General features: G+C 46.1%; 1 protein-coding gene and 1 long non-coding RNA gene across 5 annotated transcripts in view; one reads left to right on the top strand and one right to left on the bottom strand.

The window, feature by feature from the left end:
• DNAJC11 (DnaJ heat shock protein family (Hsp40) member C11) overlaps positions 1-25,320 on the top strand; it is a 75,602-nt gene that overhangs the window by 48,356 nt on the left and 1,926 nt on the right. For all 4 annotated transcript variants that reach the window (XM_048825007.2, XM_048825008.2, XM_048825010.2 and 1 more), the window contains exons 6-15: positions 2,455-2,577; positions 8,797-8,870; positions 11,039-11,228; positions 12,849-12,934; positions 19,159-19,275; positions 20,635-20,790; positions 21,081-21,150; positions 22,180-22,237; positions 23,781-23,923; positions 24,727-24,856. In XM_048825007.2, coding sequence (XP_048680964.1) covers positions 2,455-2,577; positions 8,797-8,870; positions 11,039-11,228; positions 12,849-12,934; positions 19,159-19,275; positions 20,635-20,790; positions 21,081-21,150; positions 22,180-22,237; positions 23,781-23,923; positions 24,727-24,856 — 1,147 coding nt within the window. The remainder of the gene's footprint in view (positions 1-2,454; positions 2,578-8,796; positions 8,871-11,038; positions 11,229-12,848; positions 12,935-19,158; positions 19,276-20,634; positions 20,791-21,080; positions 21,151-22,179; positions 22,238-23,780; positions 23,924-24,726; positions 24,857-25,320) is intronic.
• Positions 3,919-24,730, bottom strand: LOC142069535 (uncharacterized). Its single transcript, XR_012665408.1, has 2 exons — positions 24,408-24,730; positions 3,919-4,869 (listed from the first exon to the last, which is right to left on the bottom strand). It is a non-coding gene; the product is annotated as an uncharacterized LOC142069535 (long non-coding RNA).

The raw sequence follows: 25,320 nt of genomic DNA, 5'->3' as shown, positions 1-25,320 counted from the left end.
AGGACACAAATGCTGGAATTTTGGCTCCAGTTTGCGTGCTACAAAAGCTCTGCCTCCCCTGCTAGCAAGTTTCCTTGGCTCGAACAGGCTGGCTGCTGGGCTAAGCCTTGATTTCTCAAACACATTTTCAAAGCGATGTTTAAAATGTAAACACAAATTTCAGGGACAAACACTGGCCTTTGTATTTAAGAATGTGCTCCAGTGTGGGTCCCATCCCCCGCCTTCCCAGGAGTCTCACTACCTTGTTACCTGAAACTGGATTTATAGAGTTGGTTGATTTGCCTGGCAGTTCCTGAAGGCATCAGAACCCAAATCCAAAGCAACAGGTTGCACTTCAATAAGCATGAATGGTCAAAGACTTCTGTTTCACTTCTGACCCGAGTAAAAAGGACACTGGGGCATTCATAGAATCATAGAATATCAGGGTTGGAAGGGACCTCAGGAGGTCATCTAGTCCAACCCCCTGCTCAAAGCAGGACCTAATCCCCAACTAAATCATCCCAGCCAGGGCTTTGTCAAGCCTGATCTTAAAAACCTCTAATAAAGGAGATTCCACCACCTCCCTAGGTAACCCATTCCAGTGCTTCACCACCCTCCTAGTGAAAAAGTTTTTCCTAGTATCCAACCTAAACCTCCCCCACTGCAACTTGAGACCATTACTCCTCGTTCTGTCCTCTGCTACCACTGAGAACAGTCTAGATCCATCCTCTTTGGAACCCCCTTTCAGGTAGTTGAAAGCAGCTATCAAATCCCCCCTCATTCTTCTCTTCCGCAGACTAAACAAGCCCAGTTCCCTCAGCCTCTCCTCATAAGTCATGTGTTCCAGTCCCCTAATCATTTTTGTTGCCTTCCGCTGGATGTTTTCCAATTTTTCCACATCCTTCTTGTAGTGTGGGGCTCAAAACTGGACACGGTACTTCAGATGAGGCCTCACCAATGTCGAATAGAGGGGAACGATCACGTCCCTCGATCTGCTGGCAATGCCCCTACTTATATATTCCAAAATGCCATTGGCCTTCTTGGCAACAAGGGCACACTGTTGACTCATATCCAGCTTCTCGTCCACTGTAACCCCTAGGTCCTTTTCTGCAGAACTGCTGCCTAGCCATTCGGTCCCTAGTCTGTAGCGGTGCATGGGATTCTTCCGTCCTAAGTGCAGGACTCTGCACTTGTCTTTGTTGAACCTCATCACATTCCTTTTGGCCCAGTCCTCTAATTTGTCTAGGTCCCTCTGTATCCTATCCCTACCCTCCATCGTATCTACCACTCCTCCCAGTTTAATGTCATCTGCAAACTTGCTGAGGGTGCAATCCACTCCATCCTCCACATCATTTATGAAGATATTGAACAAAACCGGCCCGAAGACCAACCCTTGGGGTACTCCACTTGATACCGGCTGCCAACTAGACAGGGAGCCATTGAGCCCGAGAATCTAGCTGTCATGGAGTGTGGGGGAGTCCAGGCCCTGCACCCCTCTTCCTGGGATTCACTGAGACTCTCAGCCAGCCAGTAAAACAGAAGGTTTATTGAACAATAGGAACACAGTCTCAAACATAGCTTGTGGGTACAACCAGGACCCCTCAGTCAAGTCCTTCTGGGGGAGCAGGGAGCTTAGACCCCAGCCCTGGGGTTCCCTGCGTTCCACCACCCAGCACCAAAACTGAAACTAACCCCCCTCCCCCCCCCCCCCAGCAGGCTCCCTCCTGCAGCCTCTGTCCACATTCCTGGGCAGAGGTGTTACCTCCCCCTCCTGGCTCAGGTGACAGGCTCTCAAGTCTCCCATTGAAACTCCCCTGCCACATTCCCAGGTCAACACTCCCCCCTCCCTGCTGCGTCACACTAGCCAAGTTTCTATCCACCTTATAGTCCATTCATCCACCCCATTTTGGTCAGTACTGACCAATAGGAAGAGTGCCACATGGTGAATTATCATGATTACTTGTTTCAGAGGAACAGCCGTGTTAGTCTGTATTCGCAAAAAGAAAAGGAGTACTTGTGGCACCTTAGAGACTAACCAATTTATTTGAGCATTGCTGCTTCACTCTGATGCTCCTTAAAGGTCTCCCACTGAGGTATTAATCCAGTGTGACCCTGTATGACTTGTGAGATCTGACAGGATCACAGTGCAAGGTGTAGGGTTGTAAGTATGTTTGCATAAATGTGCAAATAATGTTGTTTTGTGCTGTAAGAGTGCCACTTATCTGTATGCTGCACTCTTGTTTTGTAAAGTTTGACTATAGAACTTAGTCTGGTGGCTACACACAGTTCAAATACCCAGGAACAGGAATTGAGAGAAAGGTAACACTGTTTCAATAATTACATGTCCCTGTATGCTTACAAACTCTCCAATCATGTGCAGTTTTGGCTATGTCCTTGCAATGTGTTCATTAGGTTTTTGTAATTGAGATTGCTAATAACTCAGATTAATCCACTCACAATAAATTTATTTTCCAGGCTCCACTGACTGCCACAGACACAGCGATACTCTCCGGTAGCCTCTCCACCCAGAATGGGAATGGAGGTGGATCAATTAACCTTGCTCTTAGACGGGTCACATCCCCCAAGGGATGGGGAGAGGTAGGAGCATTAACTGTGTTTTTTTTTCTTCCCACCAGCCTATTTCTAGCCAGTTGTATGAGTTCTTTATCCCCATTTATGCAGTAAGTTGTAAACCAAAATGAAGAAACTGTGCTGGAGTTTGAGAAATCTTGGTTGACTAGTTATTCAGAGCACTGGATGCTACTTGCCTGAGACCACAGACCGGGTTTTTGTTGCTCACATAAAGCTATAGGGAAAACCAACTTGACTCCAGTCAAGTGTGATATAAATAGCTGCAAGCCCCACGTTGTCAGTTACCGGCTCTCTCTCTATGAGAACAGAAGTTAAGTATTACTGAAGAAAGTGGCTTTGATATGAGGCATCTCTCAGCAGAGGGTGTGGTGGCAGCAGGTTCAGCTGAAGATGGCTGCATTCCTTTCTGATCTTTCAGGGCATCTACGTGGCTTGGTTACATCCACTAGGTCAGTTTGATTAGCAGGGTCTGATTTGTTTAGTCAAGAAAATTGTTTAAACCTGCTTATCAAAGGTGAATGCACTCTCACAGAAAAGTGATAAAAGACCAAACCACTATATCACTCTGGGGTGAACACTTTTCGCAAAATGATCACTCCATATCTGTCCTTTCAGTCTTCATCCTCAATGGAAACCTGTATGATACCTTCAAAAGAGGAGTCTGGTAGCTTAAATTCATATTTTGTTGGATACTAAAAATCATGGTCTTAATAAAAAGACACTGGATTTATGGATTCTTACAACAATCTGTAACCCACTAGTCCCCTTTTTTTGTCCTATGACTGTGGGTGTATTGGCCACTTCACCTTAAATGGTCCTTTAGAATATGTCTTTATTACTTACGCTAAATAATCTGTTCCACCTTGTATTTAGTTGTGATGCTCTGAGTACCTTTTCCAGACCTGAAGAAGAGCTCTGTGTAGCTCAAAAGCTTCTCTCTTTCCCCAACAGACGTAGATCCAGTAAAAGATATTACTTCCCCCTCCTCCCCGTCTCTCTAATATCCTGGGACCAACATGGCTACAACAACACTGCAGCTATCAAAGATGCTGGCTGTTCTGGAGAAATAGTGTCAGAGTTTTATGGTAACTGCAGCTGTATTTTCCCCTCTGTGTTCCTCAAAGGCACCCACGTAAAGGTTTCTGGCTCCCCACCAGCACTTCTCCTGGGTGCAGACCTGTATGTCACTCCTTTCTGACCAGTGTTTTAAGATTGCACAGCTCACTGATGCACACTGTGATATCCCCAGCAAGCCAGACTACCTAAAGGGCCAGGGCCTGCACTCTGCTTTCCTGTGAGGCCTCTGACCAGTGTATTGTGAGCAGTTACAAATGACTACTCAGCTCCTTCTAAGCAAGTACATTTATTTTGAAGGTAAAAGCATTACAGAGAAAGCATCTCAAAACAATCAAAGAATCTATATGCATGCTAAACAACTTATCCCCAAGGGAACCCCCAACTCCAACAAGGGCTCTAGTAGGTGTCAGTCCTTCAAACTCCACAACTTGTGGTTACAAGTTCATATCAGTCTTTAGATCAGCAACCAGAACCCAGACTGAGCAGCTCAGCATTTCTTTATACAGCTTAGGCCTTTGATCTCTAGTATGCAGGAACAGGTAATCACCAGTTGATGGCCCTCTCCTCAGGTTTAGCTTCCAAAGGCTGAGTTTTTTTTGCATAACCAGATTTGTGGCATTTGCATTAAGCACTCCACGGGGATTCCCCAGGGAACCCATTTAATATGTATTGTCCCAAAAGCCCATGCTTGTCTGGCACATTTTCATTAAAGTCCTTTGAACTCTTTACAATTCCCAAGTCTGTCATCTGTCACAGAAAGGTTGAGGGATTTTAGTTTATTTCATCTTCCAACTTTACAAATTCCCACCTTGTACAAAATCCAAGACTCCTTCCTGTTGCATGTTCCAAGAGCTATGAGACATCAAGATCCAATACTCAGTGACCTTACTCCTCTTTCCTTTTCAGAAGGTGAGGAAGACAAACTGAGACAAATCCAGTACCTTAAATGTGTTTAAAATTAGGGTAACAAACTCCAGCTTGTGATACTTCACAGTCCTAGAAAATCTGTGATAAGCAGTACACATAGGAATCCAAAAGCAATAGCTATAGTGCTCAGTATGACATAAGGGTCCAGTTGTATAGATGGCATCTTTTCAGTCACGTGCAGTTCCTCCTCCCATCTATCTCCGTTTCCCTTGGGATTTATTTGGAAAGTGAGTTTGTACTTGACAGAGTTTGTCTCTGGTCACTGAACTCTGAATCTGATGGAAAACAAATGACCTGTAAATAAACGTATAATAAACCTACTTAAGAGAACAAGGACTCAAGGAACAAGAACTGATTCTGGAATTTCTTCCTATTGAAAGGTAGCCAGTTTAACAACTGTTTCTGCTGATGAGACTGAACAGTGCCAAATTAACATTGAATTGCAGCCTTGAAAGTCACCCAGACTAGTAAATGAAACAGCAAGAGCATTCTACAGACTGCAATACTGTGCTGTAACAGATGTGCTGACAGGGTTTAACGTGAGACTCCTGAGGACTCCCTCCAGTCACATGTGAGATCTATAAACAATGCAGTGGAACAAAATGCAAATACAAAGAAATAAGCATTGAAGCCAAGGACTTGCATCTTCAGAGGGCAGCAGCCGGTTCTTGGATGGCATCACCTATTTCAGGGAATCCTCCTGCTTCTAGCCCCTCTTCACAAGTTTGGGAATGAGGTCCTTTGGCTGACCACAGAGGTAAAAACAAAGTTGGAATGAAAGCTAGTGACAATAGATAACCCCTTTAAAGAAGGAGCTAGTAGCTGGGGGTTCTGCAATGGAGTGTAACCTCTTGTGGTGAACTCTTCCCTGTACTAGCACTGAGGATGTTGGTGTGTGAGTGGAACTCAGCGGTAGGTCTCCCTTCTCTGAGATGGTGCCTCCATCAGGTTGCTCCCAAACCATCTTCGCTTTCAAAGAGGCTCTTGAGCCGCTTCTGTGTACATTGCAGGGCCTGTGTTCCTGCTTTGAGATCTGGCTTGGAAAGTATGGTTTGATGGTTTTTAACACCGTTTGTTTTCCTCCCTTTTTCTTGTCCCTGCAGCTCCTCTTCTAGCTGGTGGTGGCAATGTTGGCACTGGTTCTTAGTTCCACTCGCTTAGGCGATGTCTGCATAGCTCCTGGCAGCAAGTCTCCCAGCCTGGGGTGATGGGTTTGGCTTGCAGGGCTTGCACTAGGGTTCAAAAAATCGCTGTGTAGAGAGTGCTTTGAAGCTGTGGCTTAGGCTCTGAGAGGGTGGGCTTCAAAGCACTGTCCACACAACTATTCTTTGAGCCCTCGTGCAAGCCCAAGCCTGTCACCCCAGGCTGGGAGGCCTGTCATTCTTATCCAGGGAGTGCCACCTGGCAGAAACCCCGATTCCAGTAAGCTGGGGGAGTGAATAGCTGTTTCTAAACTGTCACCAGCAGAACACCATTCGTTTAGAGATGCAGCCAGCTTCTTCTCTTGAGTGCCCAGCCTTCACGAGTCGCTATAGGAAGCACTGTGTTCTCAGGATGTTGAACTGCAAAGTGAGACCTAGATTCATAAGCAGTGTCATGGAGTTTGCTAAAGACTCTCTTAGGAACAAAAGCAAATGTGTCCTGGAATTGGAGTTCCTCAAAACTAAAATGCTAATTCCAAATGCAGGTTTGTGTGGTGGAAGTTAATGGACTGGCAGGTTGGGAGTCTGTGAGGATTTCTGTAACACAAGGCACTGCATGTATGTGCCCAAATGCAAGCTCTACTGTGTTCACAGTATGGAGTAATGTATTAAGCATGGAACTGGGAGACAGGACTTCTGAGCTGCTATCATGGCTCTGCGACTTACTTGCTGTGCGGCCATGGGCAATTCACTTTCCCCCCTTGGTGTATGAGTCCTTGCTTGCACTACTGGAACAATGCCTGCCTAGCTACCTCCTGGTGTGTGTCAGGATTGATTTAGTTTGTACAGCTCTCAGATTGTGAAGCACTAGCTATGAATAATAATGTACACTTACTTCTCCTCCATTTGGGCGCAGGGAGAAGGAAAGCTGGAGGGGCAAAGCTATACCAAGCTCAATGTAACGCTGGCTTGACCAGTTTGGGTGAATCCGTGCATATATATTGTTGTGAGTTTCAATGGCCATTAATTTGGAATGCCACCCATGGCCTCTAGAAGATGCGCAGTGTACATTCGAAGTCACAAACCCTAGGATTGGGTTGGCTGGCTTCAGATGGCTTAAAGTCTACGTTTGTTTATTTAAGATGAAGTGTACATCAGGACACTGGACCATTACCTTTAATGACACAAAAAGTTCCCAGTTTCTTAGTACCTTTCAGTGCAAATTGTGCCCATGTGATCTAGCTTGTAGCAATAACATTTAATGACCCAAAGTGGTTCAAAAGGAAAGACCTAAGAAATATTTAATCCAGGCTACAAGATCACTGTCCTGTCTCTGAAATACCAGCTTCCTCTAGAATCCAAGGATCCATATGTTGTTTTTCAGCATTTTGTCATATACTAATCCGATAATGCAGCATTAGAGACAATGGTGTTGTGACTGGGGTCCCAATGGGGACCAGCTATGATTCCTCAATTAGGGTGAACTGCAAAGAACGGGGCAGACAATCCCCATAAAGCTGGTGGATATTCCAATACTTAGATTTACCAAGCTAGCATAAAACAGCTTCTTTATTACCTTACTGGTTACTCAGAAGTCTAAACAACACAGTTCCCTTAAAGACAGGTTTCAGAGTAGCAGCCGTGTTAGTCTGTATTCACAAAAAGAAAAGGAGTACTTGTGGCACCTTAGAGACTAACAAATTTATTTGAGCATAAGCTCCTGAATGCATCCGATGAAGTGAGCTGTGGCTCACAAAAGCTTATGCTCAAATAAATTTGTTAGTTCCCTTAAAGTGATCCAGCCTCAAGTTTCCATCCAGATACCTAAATCAAATATTCCTGAAAATCTTATTTCATCATATAAAAGAAAAGGTTCAAACAAGACAGAGAGTATGGTTAAAAGATCAATACGTACAGACGTGAGTTCAGTTCATTGAGGTTTAGATTCATAGCAGAGATGGTGAGCTTTGTTGTTACTAAGAGTTCCTTTAGAATTCAGTTCAGAGGTTATAGTCCAGTGTTCAAATATCATATTCAGGGTGTACCAGCATAACTGGGACCTCAATCTTGCGACTCAAACTTCCCCTGATGAAGCTTAAGCAGTTCTGAGACAACAGAATCAGGATCCAATGATCTTTTATACAATTTCATGTCCTCTTTTGACAAGTTGGGAGTTCCTCCGGGAACAAAAGGTAATTAGGATGACTTTTGAAGGAGGTCCATCGCTGGTACTTAGCTAAAGAATTAACATAAGGCAATTTGCTTGTTCTTCCACCATTCACAGTACATTTCAAAGAAAGATGAATACTGAGATATCCCAAGTTTACAATTAATTTAAATGCTAGGATGTTCTTTTGATCTCTGAACTATACATACAGCATAGACAGGGACTGTTGATTACATTGTCGACCCTATTCACACATATGTAAATACACAAACATTATCCCTCCACGTGTCTTTTGAGGGTTATTTATTTTGCAGGATGTTTAACCCTTCTGGTCATGCGTCACAGGTGCTAAGAACTGTAAGGAGGTGTCTCTCTGAGAACCTCCAGATCAGACAGTGGCATGGGGGTAGGAATAGGATGTGGAGTCTTCCAGCTCTCTATCACCCATTCCAATCTGACCTGGGTTGTAGTGATCACCATCTACCTGCTGTTCAGTGGACTCAATGAGTTGGAGGTCTCAGTTACAGGAATATGAAAATATCTTGAACCTGTAAACATCAAAATTTAAAAACGAAAGGAGGCCTCTCAAGGCCAAACGATTGCTTGTTCTCGTGTTGTTGCTGTAGTGATTGGAGCAGGCAGTGTTCTGATTATAATACTCTGACTGTATAATTGGCAGGGTTTTTTTGCTATCGTCATTGAGAGTATACAAATTGAGACCTTTTGTGTTCCTGAGCATAACACTAATAGAAAAGACAGATTGCTAAAGTGAACAGACATGAATGATTTGTGCTATGTTGAGGTATTTAATGTGCCTATAGCGTAAGGCAATGGTAAATAGAATAGACAGTACTGTGCAACTACTGGGAAAGATGTTCCCTTCTAACTGTTTTGTCTCTTATATTTAAACAGTTAGAGTTTGGAGCTGGAGACCTTCAGGGACCTCTATTTGGTCTGAAGATATTTCGTAATCTTACACCAAGATGGTAAATATAAGAAACAGCTACTACTCTATAGCCCTGTTCATGAATGTTCCAGACTGAAATGCCCTTTCATATTCACTTTGGATTTGTTTATCACATAGAACATGGCAGTCCAATTTAAACCTTACAGAGGACTTTCATATGAGAGAAAATGCTTAGATTTTATTTTATTTTGTTGTTGGTACCATGCATTTTAACTGTACTCTGCAGGTTTTAGCAAGGATTGCGTCCTTTCCCATCTTTGGTCTATATTTGCTCTTGTAAGGAGGTCACACTGCCGGTTTTATGTTCTCACAGTCAATTCTATGACAGTTTGTGATCTCCTAAACACAAGAGTCTGACTTTGGTCCAGAGTCAAGCGTTTGAAGAAACCAGACTGGGAGGAAACTCCTAGACAGTGTTATCTTTAGTCATAGCGGGGAAAAAAAAACCCACACACACGAACCAGAGGGAGCAGCTGGTTGCTCTATGTCAAAACTTCTTTTTCTCCACTTCACCATCCAAGCTCTTAATTTCCTTGAGTGCAGTATTTCTGTTACAGTTAATTTCATGGCAAAAAACAGGAGTTGATCCCGGTTTTAATGGAGGGAGCAAACGGATGCTTTTTCATAACTTTTATTATTCTTTTGTGACAGTGGTTATTGCTTTAGGGATTGAGTACTGTGGAGATGGTTGCTGTTCAGTTCTTCTATTTCATCTGGCGTGTGAAGCTTTGCGTACCCAGCTTCAGCTTTATTGAGATGTTGTAACCAGAAGGAGGCATATTTTTCACTTTTTGAAACAACTTTCAAAGGCAACTTCTTCATTTCTTCTTTTGAATGATCAGCAGGATTGTGTAGCTCAGTAGAAAACAGCCACTTCTCAGGCAGGATTTGTAAGGGAGCAGTCAGTTCTGAGAGCATAATTTTAAAAGTTTGAATTAAATTCCTCGTTTCCTTTTGTTTAAAGAGAACAACCCAGAAATAAATGAGAGCATGACAAAGCATGTGTCTGTGACTGTCTCACATCTGATCCACTGTGTTCAGTGTTGTCACCAGTAGGAGTGTTTGGAGGCAGCAGTTTGCTTATTTTCAAAGTGAACCCAAAGCCTGTGACTCAGTTCCCCTTTTCCACCTGGGAGAAGGGGTAGTAGCTCAATTTGGGATACTTGAGAGAACTAGGGAAGGGTTGTTTGTTTTTTTTCCGTTTGGAGGGTAAAGGAAGCAGGCTGGTATTGGCATGTACAAGTGACACAGGCTCCCAAGAAGGGAACAAGGCTAGTGTAACTAAGTCTCCTCTTAATTATCTGAAAGGGGAGGAAGGGGGAAAGTAGAACTGCTAGACACCTTGGTTTTTCAGAGGATGAACTTGAAGGTCAGATAGGTTAGGAAATAGAGGCTGCTTTGTGGGATATCATTAAGCTGTAAATTACAGGAATGGCTTTCTGTGAAGTGGGGAGAAGAGGGAGCGAAGCTCTGGAGATCTCTTTGTCACAAGCCTTATGATGCTGTGCAGAAATAATGCTCAGTGACATTCTCCAGACTCCTGGCCTCTGCATCCAGGGCTCTTCTGGGACTCACATGTGCAGGAGAGGTTCTGACATTAAGAAAGGAGATTAGAGAAGTAATGCACGGTTTGCCCTTTGCCAGGTGGTGATTTGCAAATGACCAGAACCATCCTTTTGTGCAGAAAAGTACAAGCTAGATGCTGACTGCATTTTTGCATTAGAGCCTCTTTCTCATTGGTGACAGTGCTGTCTCCTTCCCTTTGAGCCCTTCTGGTTTTCAGACATCCCATTCTCAGAGCCCAGATTGTGACGTGGGCCCCTCGAGAGCGTACTGCTGCTGCCTCTCACCCTGGTGGTGGGGAGCTGCTGGGCAGCAATAGGAGGCCTCCATAGCAGGTGGTGGTGCTGTTTCCACAGAACTGAGTCCATACTTGTTGCGCAGTAAGCATGAGGCAAGCCTCCTTGCCAGTGTTTGCACTCCTGTTGGGCTGGCCCTAATGTTATCACATGATTGACCGAATTGGGGGCTTACAGTGCTGCCAGTGTCTAATGTATGAACTGATTGCAGCTGATATTGGAGCTGAAGGATAGCGAGTGTCTCTTGAGAGTCCTGCATGCCAAAGCTCCTGGGTGACAGGAGAGTCTCTGTTCTTACTGCTGCTGATGCTCTCCTTATTTCTTGCAGCTTCATCACCACAAACTGTGCTCTTCAGTTTTCGTCCCGTGGAATCCGACCAGGCCTCACGACTGTCCTGGCACGGAACCTAGATAAGAACACAATGGGCTATTTACAGTGGCGATGGGGCATCCAGTCAGCCATGAATACGAGTATTGTCCGGGATACCAAAACCAGTCATTTCACAGTGGCCTTGCAGGTAAGACTTGGAGGGTTGTTCGTAATGGAGAGCAAGCTCCTTCTTGATATTTGAGCTGCCTCTTATAGTGCCCATTGGAAGGTAGCTTGCCCCTTTTCCATTATAACCTCTGTCAGTAATTTATGTAATTAGCACCTGTCTGAATTTAATTAGTGTGATGGGTTTGTGGATTAGCCCTTCACTTTGCAGCCCCCTGCCGAGAACAGATGGCTAGTATTGTGGTAGTGAGCTGGAGGACACAGCTCATAATGTTCATGTGCTGGAGATATGGAGAGCAATGTGTCAGGCTTCAGCTTCCTTGGGCTGGGAGACTGTTTCATTTCTTGGAGCATAGTTTGTGCTACTTTACTCAGTCCCTTCAGCTGGCTTATGGACATAGCAGTGTTGCCACTGATTTCCATTAAGTTAGTGTTCCTTCCTCCTCCTGGGGGGGCGAGAGAGAAGCAGGAGCAAAAGAGCTTAAAGGGAAGTTCTCAGGTTGGTGCACCCTAAAATTTGTGTCTCTGCTCAAAACAATTTTTCCAACTCCCTTTTTGCAGAATGCATTGAAAAGCAGCTGTTTGCTCTGAATTCCAGCAGCAGATTCTGCCGCTGCACTCTTACTCCTGAATGACACGTTGACAGTCTGTGATTTCTGCTCAGCAGAACACGTAACCTTCCCCTCAGCATTCAGAGCAGCAAAACACACCACGTCCAGGTGTCTATGGAAGCAGAAATGTCTCTCTCAGCAGGAAGAACACATTTACTTAAATGTTTTGCAGAAAGAGCAAAGCACAGTTTCAGGGCTATAGACCTGTCACATTTCTTGCTGCTCCTGTACTAGTTAGAAATGTTCCTACAGCAGCCACTTAATTCACCAGAGCCAGAAATCTTGCAGCACGTTCCTCGCAGAAATGACCCAGTCGCTTGGGAATGTGCTTAGATCACCTGATATGCTTGCTGCCCAGTCCAATGTTTCCAGGAGACACTTGAGAACAGCCTTGATTCTGCCTCTTCTGTGGAAAGCGACACTAATCTTCCTGCCATATGGAGATACTTGCCATTCCTGAATGTACCCTCAAAGTGCTCTGAGCACTGCAATGAGTGCATCCACCCACCCTGTCTGCATGCGTGCGCTTTCCCAGACTGTTGGCATGAACACTCAACCTGCTGCTCTGATGTGATCACACTAATGTAAAGACTTACGGGTCTGGGTGGGGAGCAGGGTGTTTCAGAATGGCCCCATTTGTCTGGGATCATATGGCAGGTATCAGTTTTGCTAACTAGTGGTGCCTGGAAATTTCCCAGGAACAGCAATGAAATGAGATCTTAAACCAGCTGACAGTGTCCCTTCAAGGCAGCACTTCTCCAACTGTTGTTCTGCAGATCACTTTGTAAGAGTCCCGCTCTTGTTCCAAAGCCCCGCTCAGCTTCGTTCTCAGTCCCAAGTGAAGGCTTCACAGGGCACAGTCTAAAATTCAGTGAGTGACACTGTGAGCACAGGTGGAGGGTTGTGACATGCAGGTGGTAGCTATTGGGGTGATGTCTACCCTGCAGAAGGGACTGGAAAGGACATCAGTGGAGTACTCAGCTGTGGCTGATACAGCTTGTCCATGAACTTATGCCTCTCTGGTGTTTCAGCTCGGAATCCCCCACTCCTTCATGATGATCAGTTACCAGCATAAGTTTCAGGATGAGGATCAAACCCGGGTTAAAGGTTCCCTCAAGTGAGTATAAGTGGGAATGCTCCTGTGGGGCTTGCATCAGAGCATCTGGCAAGGAAACCCAGTTACTGCTGCTGTACCTCTGTGTAGTTTGTGCTCTGATGCCTGTGTATTTCTTGGTGGAAGAGCTGCTTCCCTTGATTTTTAATTCTCTCTGTTAAGGTTGACTAAATGAAGGGTCACAGTCTTGGGGCTAAGATGAGTCTTTGTCCTCTTCAGCTGGGGAGATTGTACCTGTATTATTTTGATATCTGTGTATCATCACCAACAAAGCCTTGCCAGTTTGTTACTGTACTAACTGAAAAGGGCCTCCTCCATTTAGGTCCTGTATTTACATAGTTAATCACTCACTAACGAACAGCCCCTAAACACGTCTTTTTCTTGTTCCATATTGTTTCCTGTTTTAATTTGCTGCTATTTCTTCGACGAGTCTGCCTGTGGCAGCTCCACTTCAGGATGTGCATGCTCCTGTGTGCTCCTCATTGGAGACTGTCACCAGCAGAGTTTGCGCCTGCACCCTAGGTATCCTGGTGCTCCAATGTAAGGGCATAGTGTGGGGGTATGGCCCTGCTGGCACTTCAGTTCTGTCTCAACTACCTGCAGCTTGAGACAGAGCATTGCTGTGTTGGCTATAGTTAGCAACATGGCATGCTGCATGTCTTTTACTGTTTCTTCTTAGTGATTTTCTTTATATATTTTCCCGTTGTTTAGCACACTTTAGCATCCCCCTGTTTCATTTGCCTGATCTGCTTATTTCTTTTCTTCTTGGGCCACAATCCATGGCCTCGAGTAATGGGTTATGTTCAAGACCCCTGGCTTCAAACCCTGCCAGACCTGCCATAGGTCTCTTCCCTGCAGTGACAGACATTCAGGTGCGTCAACTGCCTGGGAAAAATTCACATCCCATCGAAATGTAAGATCTACTCAGGATTTAAAAGCAAGTCTAAAATACTGAAGGAGAACAGACTAAAACTCGTGTTGATGGAGTGTTTTCCGAGACCTGGAAGGTCTGAGTCACGCACAATACGTCAGATTCGGTTGCGCAGAGAGCTCTGGCCACCATCACTGCTGTGGCAGGAAGCAAAGACCCTGGGGCCCCTTTAGAACCATTCTGACCCTAAAAAAGGAGATATCCCATTCTGGAGAATGGTTTAAGAGAAGAGAAAAGTCACCTCTGGGTCCAGGCCTCAGGAGACCTCACATCCCAACACAGGTACTGCCGAGGCTCTTTCTCGACACTCAAACCCCTCCTCCCCGCCCCCAACCAAGATCCTGGCACTGGCTAAAAAGACAACACTGCGTACTGAGAAACTGTGAGGTAAACAACCTCAAGTGGCATCGGCATTGGCACTGGACTCGGTGCCTTGGAAACACAAGGACTCTAAGGACAAGCTGAAATCATGGTTGGTACCTGCCAGCCAGCCAGCCAAGAAGGGTGCATGGATTGGTCTTACCACCTGACTTGTGGGGGCCCCTGTCCAGAGTCCCTGGTACCATACTGGCTTCTGTTCCATGAGGACTGGGAGGCATCTGAGTCACCATTGCTGAGGGGTCCCCAGAGAGACGCTCTGCCAGTGCTGACTTACCTTCCGGAATCTACTTAACCTCTGGTCCTGCCATTGACATTGGTGACTCGTCCTCCAGTACCATCATGGTCACCAGCCACACACAAACTCTGAGGCTACTGAGAAGGATTTCCAGCCAGTACTGAGACATCCTCTGGTATCATCTAACCAGCCAAACAAGTCTTGGTCTCCAGTACTGATGCCATTATTGGGCCTCTCTGGCCTCCAGCACTGGCACCGGTGGATACGGCGATGACACCTCATCTGATTCCAAGGTGTCCATACAAGGCTCCTCTACTTTTCTGTTCCAGACTCCCTCCCTTGAGGTGCACCCCGAGGAATAAGTTCCAACCGGAGAGATACCTGGCAACCCTGGGATTCTGCCCCCTCCCTTACACTGCACCACAGTGGGGTTATTGGAATCTGTGGGCCCCTGATGGTGACCAGGTATACTGGGTCCCATATTGTAAGAGGGCATGTGAGGATCAACAACCGCCACCCTGGTTCTTGCTCCACAGGAGGATCTCTCAGAGGACCAAGAGCCAGAAGAGAAAGAAGAGAGATTACCTTCCCACAAATTTTCCTTCTCACCAGATGACACTACTGTGCCTCCTTGCCATTTTATGCTGAATATTTATGATTTCAAGGCCTTTCAAGATCTTCTGAAATGGATACCTTCCAAGAGACTTTACAAATTCCACTGGAGGAGATGAAGGATCCCCAGAATTCCCTGTTGGACATCCTCCATTTGTCTGCTTAGGGCAAAATCACCTTGCCCATCAATTTAATTGATGCATAGATTCAAAGGCCAGAAGGGAGGGACCATTGTGATCATTTAGTCTGACCTGTATAATGCAGACCATAGAACTTCCCCCAAATTATTTGTAAAGCAGATTTTTTAGAAAAACATCCAATTTTGATTTTAAAATGGTCAGTGATGGAGAATCCACCACGACCCTTGGTAAATTGTTCCAATGGTTAAATTGCTTTCGCTGTCAAAAATGTACACCTTATTTAAGTCTGAATTTGCCTAGCTTCAGCTTCCAGCCATTGGATTGTGTTAGACATTTCTCTGTTAGACTGAAGAGTCCATTATTAAATATTTGTTCCCTATGTAGATGCTTATAGACTGTAATTAAGTCACCATTTAACTTTTTCTTTGTTGGACTCAAAGAACTCAGTCTAGATAGTTTATCGCTACACTGCATGTTTCTTATCCTTAATCACTCTTGTGGCTCTTCTCTGAACCTGCTCCAATTTAACATCCAATTTAACACATGGAATTGTGGGCCCCAGAACTGGACACAGTATTCCAGTAGTTGCATCAGTGCCAAAAGCAGAGTAAAATAATCTCTCTCTTCCTACACAAGATTCCTGTTTCTATATCCCAGGATCAAATTAGCTCTTTTGGCCACTGCAACACATTGGGACCTCATGTCCAGCTGATTGTCCACCACGACTCCCTCAGTCTGTAAATAGGGCCTACATTCTTTGTTCCTAAATGTACATATTTACATTTAGATGTATTAAAACACATTGTTTGCTTGCACCTAGTTTACCAAGCGATCCAGATTGCTCTGAATCAGTGACCTGTCCTCTTCACTATTTACCACTCCCCCAATTTTTGTGCCATCTGCAAACTTTATCAGTGATGGTTTTATATTTTCTTTCAGGTCATTGATAAAAATGTTAAATAGCACAGGACAAGAACCAATCCCTGCGGGATCCCACTGGAAACACACTAACTTGATGATGATTCCCCATTTACAGTTATATTTTGAGACCTATAAGTTAGCCAGTTTTTAATCCATTTAATGTGTGCCATGTTAATTTTATATTATACTAGCTTTTTGATCAACATGTGAGATACCAAATCAATGTCTGTTTGCTGGCCGCAGCCTTTATGGCTCAGCAAATTCCAGCTACCATGCTACCTAAGTGTAAACAGACTGACAAAAATATTATATACCACCCAGAGGCTTGGAGTATATTTTTTTCTTCCACCCTACACCCAGCTCCCTTGTTGTCAAGGCTGTTAATGAATGCATTTGTCAGGTGGGTATTCAGTGACTCCCCAGCTAAGTCACACACAGTCTGTGTGTGAAACCAACAAATCCCTTCTGGGGTACACAGTCCAAAAATGGCCTCAATTTCCTGCAGCCCTCCCTGGGCTCAGCCTTTAATAGTCCAACAGGGCCCATCGTCGTACCCTCTCCGTTGGCGTCAACCTGCAGCCCTCCCAAGGCTTAGGCCCCTAATTAGTCCAACTGCAGCCTATCGCAGTACCCCCTCTGTTGGTGCATCTTCCTGTAGCCCTCCTGGACTCAGTCTTTAACCAGCCCAAGAGGGCCCATCACAGTACCCTTGCGTGGTCTGGCTAGGTTGCAAAATTTCTTATCTGGAATTGAGCAGCACCCCAAGGGCTTCTTCCCTGGGGAATCTTTGCCTCTATTTGAGTCCTCAGTGACCCCCAGCCTTCCTGCTAAGCCACCCCTCTTGGACTCAGTTCTCTGACCACAGCTCCCCGCTGAGTCAGTCCCAGTGTGGCCCCCTTCCCTGGGGTGCCAGAGTTCTAATTCCTTTCCTTAGGGCATAGCTACTTCCTCTAGTGGCTGGGGGGGTGCAGTCCCACCTACTGCTCCTTGTCCCGACCCAAGGACCCTTTAAGTATAGCAGCCTTGTGCTGCGTCCCTTTACTAACTACTAAAGTTAAGACTTTGTCACAGTTATTTTTAGTAAAAGTCAGGGATAGGTCACGGGCAATAGACAAAAATTCACAGAAGCCTGTGACCTCTGACCCTGACTTTTACTAAAAATAACTGTGACAAAATGGGGCTGATAGGGAATGAGAGTCGGAGTCCTGCTGCGGGAGGGGAGAGGAGGGGTCCAGCTCCCATGGCACCTGGGAGCTCCAGGACTGGCGGCCTGTAGTGGTGAGGGTGGCAGTTTGGTGGAAAGATCCAAAAGAGGTATGTGTGGGAGTTCCATTGTCACAGCCTTCTCCCACAAGGATCATCACCACTGTGCTTCCCTGTTGGGCTGGGGTGCACACTTCCAGGACTTCACAGCTCAGGACAAATGGACCAGCTGAGGAAATCCTTGTTACACTTGCCAGCCCTTCCTTACCCACATCTGGGGGAACCCAGTCATAATAATGCTGGCCAACAGAGCAGCTATGCATTCTATCATTTGGTAAGGAGGAGAAAGATCCTTTTGTTCGAAGTCAGAAAAACAGTGCAACTGGTGCATATCACACCACATAAAGATCTCAGTGGAAAACTTACTATAAGGAAAACCTACCTACAGAAGTGGAAATGTTTCCACTGATCTATACCTCCTCTTGAGTCTCATGTGATGCACATTCTCAATTATCTGCCAAATTTAAAAATCATGGAATTATTGCTGAGCTCAGTTAAGGTTCACCTTGCTGCCATCACAGCTTTTCACCCCCCTATTGAGTTTTCAGTTCTTCAGACACCTGATTGTGATGATGTTTATTAAGTGCCTGTTCAACATTTTTCCTCCTGTCAAAAAACCCACTCCACCATGGGATCTCAGTTTAGTCTTCAATGTGCAGAAGAAATCTCAGTTTGAACCTATGGGGAGCTGATCCCTCCTTCCTTTGTCCCTCAGCCAGGAAAGGTGTTGGGGAGATAGGAGCCCTGATGGTTGACCCACTGTATACGGTGTTCTGTCGTAACAAGGTGACACTACATCCACACCCTCGCTTTCTATCTGAAGTTTCTTCAGAGTTCCACATTTATCAGGAGATTCACCCACTGGTGTTTCACCCCAAGCCTCACTCTTCAAGAGAAGAAATGAGCCACCATACATTGAATGTTAGAAGAGCTCACCTTTTACTGCGACAGAACTGACCCCCTTAGGGCTTCCCCAAGGCTTTTCAGCTCTGTCGTGGAATGAATAAAAGGACATCCATTCTCCACCCAAAGACTGTTGTAGGATGCTTCTTAAGCTGTTACGAAGCCTCGGTGGTTTGTCCCCCTCTTAAAAGGATAGTTTATTCCACTAGGGCTCAATCTCAGAGTGGCCCTACAGAAAAACATCCTGTCTCAGACATCTGCGGGGCAGCCACCTGATCTTTGGTGCATGTTTTTCCAGCACTATGCTCCTGTGCTTGCTTCCAGAGCTGATGTGGCTTTTGGTGACCCTGTTCTATGATCCATACTAAATCAGCCTCCTCAGCACGCTCCTTCCACACTCAGGATCTCCTGAAGTGAGACCCCTTAGGGACACTACTCAAAGAAGAGTGGGAGGTGACTGACTTGGTATGGTAACTGGAGTTCCTCAAGATGTGTCCCTCTGGGTGCTCCACTACCCCTGCCCCTTCCCATCTGCCTTGCAATCTTGCTAGACTTCCGTGGTTGAGAAGGAATTGGAGTGGAGGCAGTTCTTCCATCCCCTCTGTCCACCCATACACCCTTGCACCGGAGCACAAGGATATCTAGGGCGCAGACATGGACCCGTGTACTCTGCTGACGAAAATCTCTGATCACGCACATCTTGAAGAACTCTAGTTACTGCACAAGGTTGGTAACCTCTCCTTTGTGATACATGGTGAACTACAATAAACAGAATTGGATATTAAAAGTGAAACTGGAGACACTGCTCTTGTCTTATTGTTTTCTGGTTTTGTCATTCTAGGGCAGGTTTCTTTGGGACCATAGTGGAATATGGAGCAGAGAGGAAGATTTCCAGACACAGTATTTTGGGAGCCACTGTCAGTGTTGGTGTTCCACAGGGAGTGTCTCTGAAAATCAAGTCAGTTCAAGATTATAACTGTGATGTTGGTGGCTATGACTGTAACACACATTCATGTGTCTGATGCATTCAGTTGGGGCACCCAAGCTAAGGTATTTTAGGCATACTGGCAACAGGAACCCAAAGACTGTGATGCATGTACATGCCATAAAATGGAGCAGGTTGCAGCTGCTCTCACTTTTAATAGAGGGATGTGGCCCTCTAAGCCTACTTCTGTTGGAGGCTGAGCATTTCATCTGGCATTAGTGTGTAAGTATGTTAAAAATATCTGAGGGTGCATTCTAAAAATCAAGCTTAGCAAATTACTGTAAGTGGATAGATACTGAGGTGTTTTTTAAAATATCTTCAATTGCATTCCAGTTACCACAGCTTTACACACAGGCAAAAATTCAGACCAACCTAGATTGCTAGAGTTAAGAATATATCAGTTTTCCCTAGGAGTTAACATGTTGCAGCTTTCAAAGAGGTACTAACAGAACACTGTGTTGATAGACTCTCGTGCAAATTTTGATTTTGCCAGCAGAGGGCATGACAACACTGCAGAACCTATCCAAAAACACTTAAGATCACAATCATAGAATATCAGGGTTGGAAGGGACCTCAGGAGGTCATCTAGCCCCACTCCCTGCTCAAAGCAGGACCAATCCCCAACTAAATCATCCCAGCCAGAGCTTTGTCAAGCCTGACCTTAAAAACCTTAAAGGAAGGAGATTCCCCTGGTGATAAAACTTCAGATCATGACAAACTTGCTCAAATAAATTTGACCATAAGCATCTGATGAACATTAATATTCTCCTTCCTGCAAGGCATGTGCATGAATATGATCCTTCTTTTGAGAGCATTCCTCTGTTCCTATGTAACCTTGAACGTTGGTTATCTCATGATGTGTACAGGGACCAGTAACGTTCCTGGCCTTATTGGATAGGAATCCAGGAAGCGATGGTGGGGAACAGTGCAGCAGTAGATTCTTTCACAGTAAGCAACTGCTCCTGATTTCCCTCTGGAAGGGGTGATTGTGTCTTTCCCCAATGAGTCTTGGGACCACAAGAGATTCTCTCAAGATTTTTTTAAATAGACCGCAGAACATCATTGCAGCTCCAACCAAGTATCTCCAGAGGAGACACCTGCTCCTTAAAAGTAAGGGCTCTGCCAGGCTTCAGATTTCTCCATTGCTGCTGTTCTGACTGAGTCCATGAGCTCTTCACCTTTGGGTTCAGAGTTCAGACTATCCCACTGCCTCTGGTGGTTGCTGCTGCTGAGTTGGAGCCTACACTGTTGGCCGCCATTAAACATATTTTGTTGTGTGCTTTAGAACTCCAGACTTGCTTTGATAAGCTGCTTTGTTCTTCTTTGTTTTAGGTTGAACAGGGCGAGCCAGACCTACTTCTTTCCTGTCCACCTGACAGATCAGCTGCTACCCAGTGCTGTTTTCTATGCCACCGTGGGACCCCTAGTTATCTACTTTGCCATGCATAGGCTAATCATCAAACCCTACCTCAGGGCACAAAAGGAGAAGTGAGTCTGAGGTCATGTGTTCTAAATACGGAGCTGGGCTCTCCTATTCAGGTGCTTTTGGAAGCGGGGTGGCAGGTTTAGGGGCATTTCTCTGCAGTACAATTGCTGTATTGGGAGTTAAAATGGGGAGCCTGAAGGATGATCGCTGTAAAGAATCTCCAACGCAGGCCTTGAAACCAGCCTGACTGAGGTCAGTAGGAGCATTAAGGCACTGACATGGGAAGTGCATCCTTGCACTGAATCGTATTTAATGCCTATAACTAATGTGGTGTTCAACTTCCTCATGTCAGAGAGTTGGAGAAACAAAGGGAAAGTACCGCCAGTGATGTCCAACAGAAGAAGCAGGAGGCGGAAGCTGCAGTAAGTCGTCCATTCCTCTGTCCCCAGTCTTGCCTGCTAGTTTCATCCTTGGTTATATTGTTCCATACAGCATATGCCACACATTTTGTTCTCCAGCTGTGTCCCCATTTTCATTTGCAGAACGCATACCGCCTGCAGTGTTGTCAATTCTTGAGATTTTGAGTGGTGTGATTTTTGCCAGGGCTGGAGCCAGTCTACTGATGATGTGAGGAGCTCCAGCCCTCTTGGAAATTTTAGCCCTGCCTGGGGGAAAAATCCCCTCCCTGATTGGCTGCATTCCACATTTGTCTGCCTCTTGGGGAAGAATAGCCAATCATGACCGCTGCAGCAGCAGGCAGAGCTTTTCCACCTCCCCTCAGGACCCAATGCCATTCTCACAGTAGAGACGGGGGGCAGAAAGAGTCAAGAGTCTTATGGCAGCTCTGTGTGCCTGCCCTCCCCCCCCCCCCCCATGGTGAGCCACAGGATGTTATTTTTGCTCCTCCCTGTTCCCATCTCTTGCCAGGCAGTACCCAGTCAGAGGGGTGGGGGGGCGGCGGCAGCACAGGAGGAAGAACCTCTCACAGCCCCCCAGCCCAGGAAGTAAGACTGAGTCTTGCCCTTCACCCCAGTGGCTGAGTGTGCTGCTGTCATTGGTGAGGGCAACAGAATACAGAGCCTCCCACAAGCCACAATTGTTGGCAATCTTTCATTTCTGTGGGACACTCTACCCATGGATTGGGTGATCTCCAGACATGGACTTGGAGCCTTCCTGTCGTCCCTAACATTCCCATGCCCTGTGGCCGCAATCCCAGGGCAGTTTGAGGCATTTCCCCCTTTCCTGTGTTTTTGTTCTCATCTTCATTTTCATATTTATGCTCAGGTGAGCTCTGAGACCATGCCCAGGCCCTGGTCTGCAGGTGTCTTCCTAATTCACTTGTCCCTTGTGAGCCTTCTGAGCTAAAGGAAACTGTTCCCACTTGGAGTTCATATCTCTTTTTAAATGGAATCTGACTGCTGAATTTTATTTTGTCCTTTGTGTTGTGGCAGGTTCGGTTAATGCAAGAGTCCGTCCGGAGGATAATTGAGGCAGAGGAAGCCAGGATGGGTAAAAAGTGCAGCATAACTTACTTGTTCTGAAGGGTTTGAGGAGAGGAATGGGGAGTGGGATCCCTATAGAGATTGAAGGGCTGGGGAGAGAAGTGGAAGGTAGGTATTAAAGGTGGGCAAACTTTTTAGCCCAAGGACATCATCTGGGTATGGAAATTGTATGGTGGGCCATGAATGCTCATGAAATTGGGGTTGGGGTGCAGGAGGGGGTGAGGACTCTGGCTGGGGGTGCGGGCTCAGGGGTGGGGCCATAAATGAGGTGTTCAGGGTGCAGGAGGGGGTTGGGGTGCAGGATCCAGCTGGAGATGTGGGCTATGGGGCTGGGATGAGGGATTTGGGATGTAGAAAAGTGCTCCAGGCTGGGCCCAAGCGGTTCAGAGGGCAGGAGGGGGCTCAAGGCTGGGGCAGAGGGTTTGGGCACGGGGTGGGGAGGTGCGGGCTCTGGGGTGGGGGTGCAGGCTCTGGGGTGGGGCTAGGGATGAGGGGTTTGGGATGCAGGAGGGTGCTCCGGGCTGGGATCGAGGGGTTCAGATCAGGGCTAGGGAAGGAGGTTGGGGCGCGGGAGGGCCTCAGGGGTGCAGGCTCCGGGCATTTACCTCAAGCAGCTCCCGGAAGCAGCGGCATGTCCCGCCTCTGGCTCCTATGCGGAGGTGTGGCCAGGCGGCTCTGTGTGCTGCCCTGTCTGCAGGCGCTGCCCCTGCAGCTCCCATTGGCCACATTTCCTGGCCAATGGGAGCTGTGGAGGTGGCAGTTGGGGCGGGAGCAGTGTGTGGAGTCCCCTGGCTGCCCCTAAACCTAGGAGCTGGAGGGGGGACATGCCACTGCTTCTGGGAGCTGCATGGAGGCACGGCACGCGTGCGTGGAGCAGCCCCCGACCCTGCTTCCCAGCAGGAGTTCAAGGGCCAAATCAAATCGACTGGCGGGCCAGATGTGGCCCGCAGGCCTAGTTTGCTCACCCGTGATCTAGAATCTTAATTCTTTAATGTCCTAGGGTTTACACTTGCAAAGATAATGTTCCAAAAGTGAAGTGAGGATAATTGATGTCGTGACATCTTCCTGAGTCTGCAGATAGCCTGAAATGATCTCTGAGAAGTGGGAGTTGCCACTTTTATGACTATTCTAGGTTAACGCCAGATCTTAATGACAACTGTTAAAGTGGCACTGTGGCTCTACCTTGGGATGGCCCTGGGTGGGGAAGTGGGGTTCGGGGGCTGTTGTTTGTGCCTCAGTCCCTGGGGGAGGTTCACCACTCATTTGATTTGGTGTTATAGGGGATCGGGTCAGTGTAGGAGTTTTCCTTACGTCCTAGTTGAAACACTCCTTTCGTTCCCAGGTTGGACTTGGCCTAGCATTGTGCATGATTTTGAAATTTTTTGAGGCAAGCTCTCTATTTGCCCTTCCAACACTGTTTCTTGAAAACGGTTCCCTCAGGCAGTATGAGAAGAATGCTAGGAAAAGGGGTGGGCTGATCTCTTCATCAGCTTCTCTACAGGTACCTGGGGGAGCCTTTTGCCATATCTTTGTTCTTGTGTGGAATGCAGGTTTGATTGTAGTGAACGCCTGGTATGGGAAATTTGTCAATGACAATAGCAGGAAGAACGAGAAGGTGAAAGTCATAGATGTGACTGTGCCCCTGCAGTGCTTGGTGAAGGACTCTAAGCTTATCCTCACAGAGGCCTCCAAGGTATGCAATGACATGTGCTTAATTGCCTTGTGGGTGTTCACCTTTGCTGCTGGCCCTGCATATCTCAGTCCTGCACAACAGCATCCTCCCCTGGCAGAGTGCAGGCAAACAAACCAGAAGTAAACTCTAATCCAGAACAAGTGCATCCACAGAAGGAGCTGCTCTAAAGCACTCTTAAATGATAGGTGTTAATGTTGGTTATTTAAACTCTTAACAAAGCTGACTCTTTTCCTGAATGTCCATGGCTTGTATAGGGAACAGAAGGCCTCGCTCAATTATATTATCAGATATATAATAACTACTGTAGGTGAGTGGGAGAATCAGATGCATTTAGCTAATGTTGGATGTTAAAGGGACACTGTCATCTTGAAAATTACATGTCTGAAAAATTATTTACCTGCTATTGTTATAAATAATGCCTAAAACCACTAGCAGAAAAATTAGAGGGGGAATTATTTTTTTATTTACTTTGAATTTACTTTACCTTGGCTGCACTTCTTAGTCACTTCTGCTGACTTCCCTACACAGTCAGTTTCCCTTGTTGTTTGTGAGAGTCTCTCACTCAGCTGCAGGGGGAGAAAAATACTTAATAAAATAGGAAAATTAAATTATAAAACCAGCCTTTAGACAGGTGTAATTGAGAGTGTCTTTTAACTTATGTTTTACATTAGTTAGTTGGTGTTGATGGTGTCCCTTGTGAAGGAGACCAGCTTCAACTCCTTTTAAAACTCCCTCTATTGTAACCTAAAAGCACGAGTGGAAGAGCTGTGAGAGTGCTCAGTGTGTTGTTTTTGTTGTTAAAGACTGGCCTGCCTGGGTTCTATGACCCTTGTGTGGGCGAAGAGAAGAGTTTGAAAGTGCTGTATCAGTTTCGGGGAGTTCTACATCAAGTGATGTCTGCTGACAGCGAGGCCCTTAGGATACCAAAGCAATGTAAGTAGCAAGGATTGCTTTCTCCTTCTTTCAGTCACCAAGCCCCAATTCCAGCAGAGAGGACAGGATCTCCTCAGGCCCCCCCACAATTCACTGGGGTGCACTCCACCCCAGTATCTGGCATCAGTGATGCCTTGCTGTTGCTGGTAGGGATGTCTCAATTGTGCAAGTGCTCTTCCAGGGACACTGGTACCATTAGCTCTGAGGAGTTAGCCTGTTCTGGATCAGAGGGGTAGCCATGTTAGTCTGGATCTGTAAAAGCAGCAAAGAGTCCTGTGGCACCGTATAGACTAACAGACGTATCGGAGCATAAGCTTTCGTAGGTGAATACCCACTTCGTCAGATATTCACCCACAAAAGGTTATGCTCCAATACATCTGTTAGTCTATAAGGTGCCACAGGACTCTTTGCCTGTTCTGGATGTCTCTCTAATGAATAGCTGCATTGTGATTTGGCTAAAGAGT

The sequence above is a fragment of the Caretta caretta genome, chromosome 18 (genome assembly GCF_965140235.1).
Source record: "Caretta caretta isolate rCarCar2 chromosome 18, rCarCar1.hap1, whole genome shotgun sequence".
NCBI classification, from domain to species: Eukaryota; Metazoa; Chordata; order Testudines; family Cheloniidae; genus Caretta; species Caretta caretta.
The sequence above is the reverse complement of the archived record's forward strand: the minus strand, read 5'-3'. Positions and strand labels throughout refer to the sequence as shown.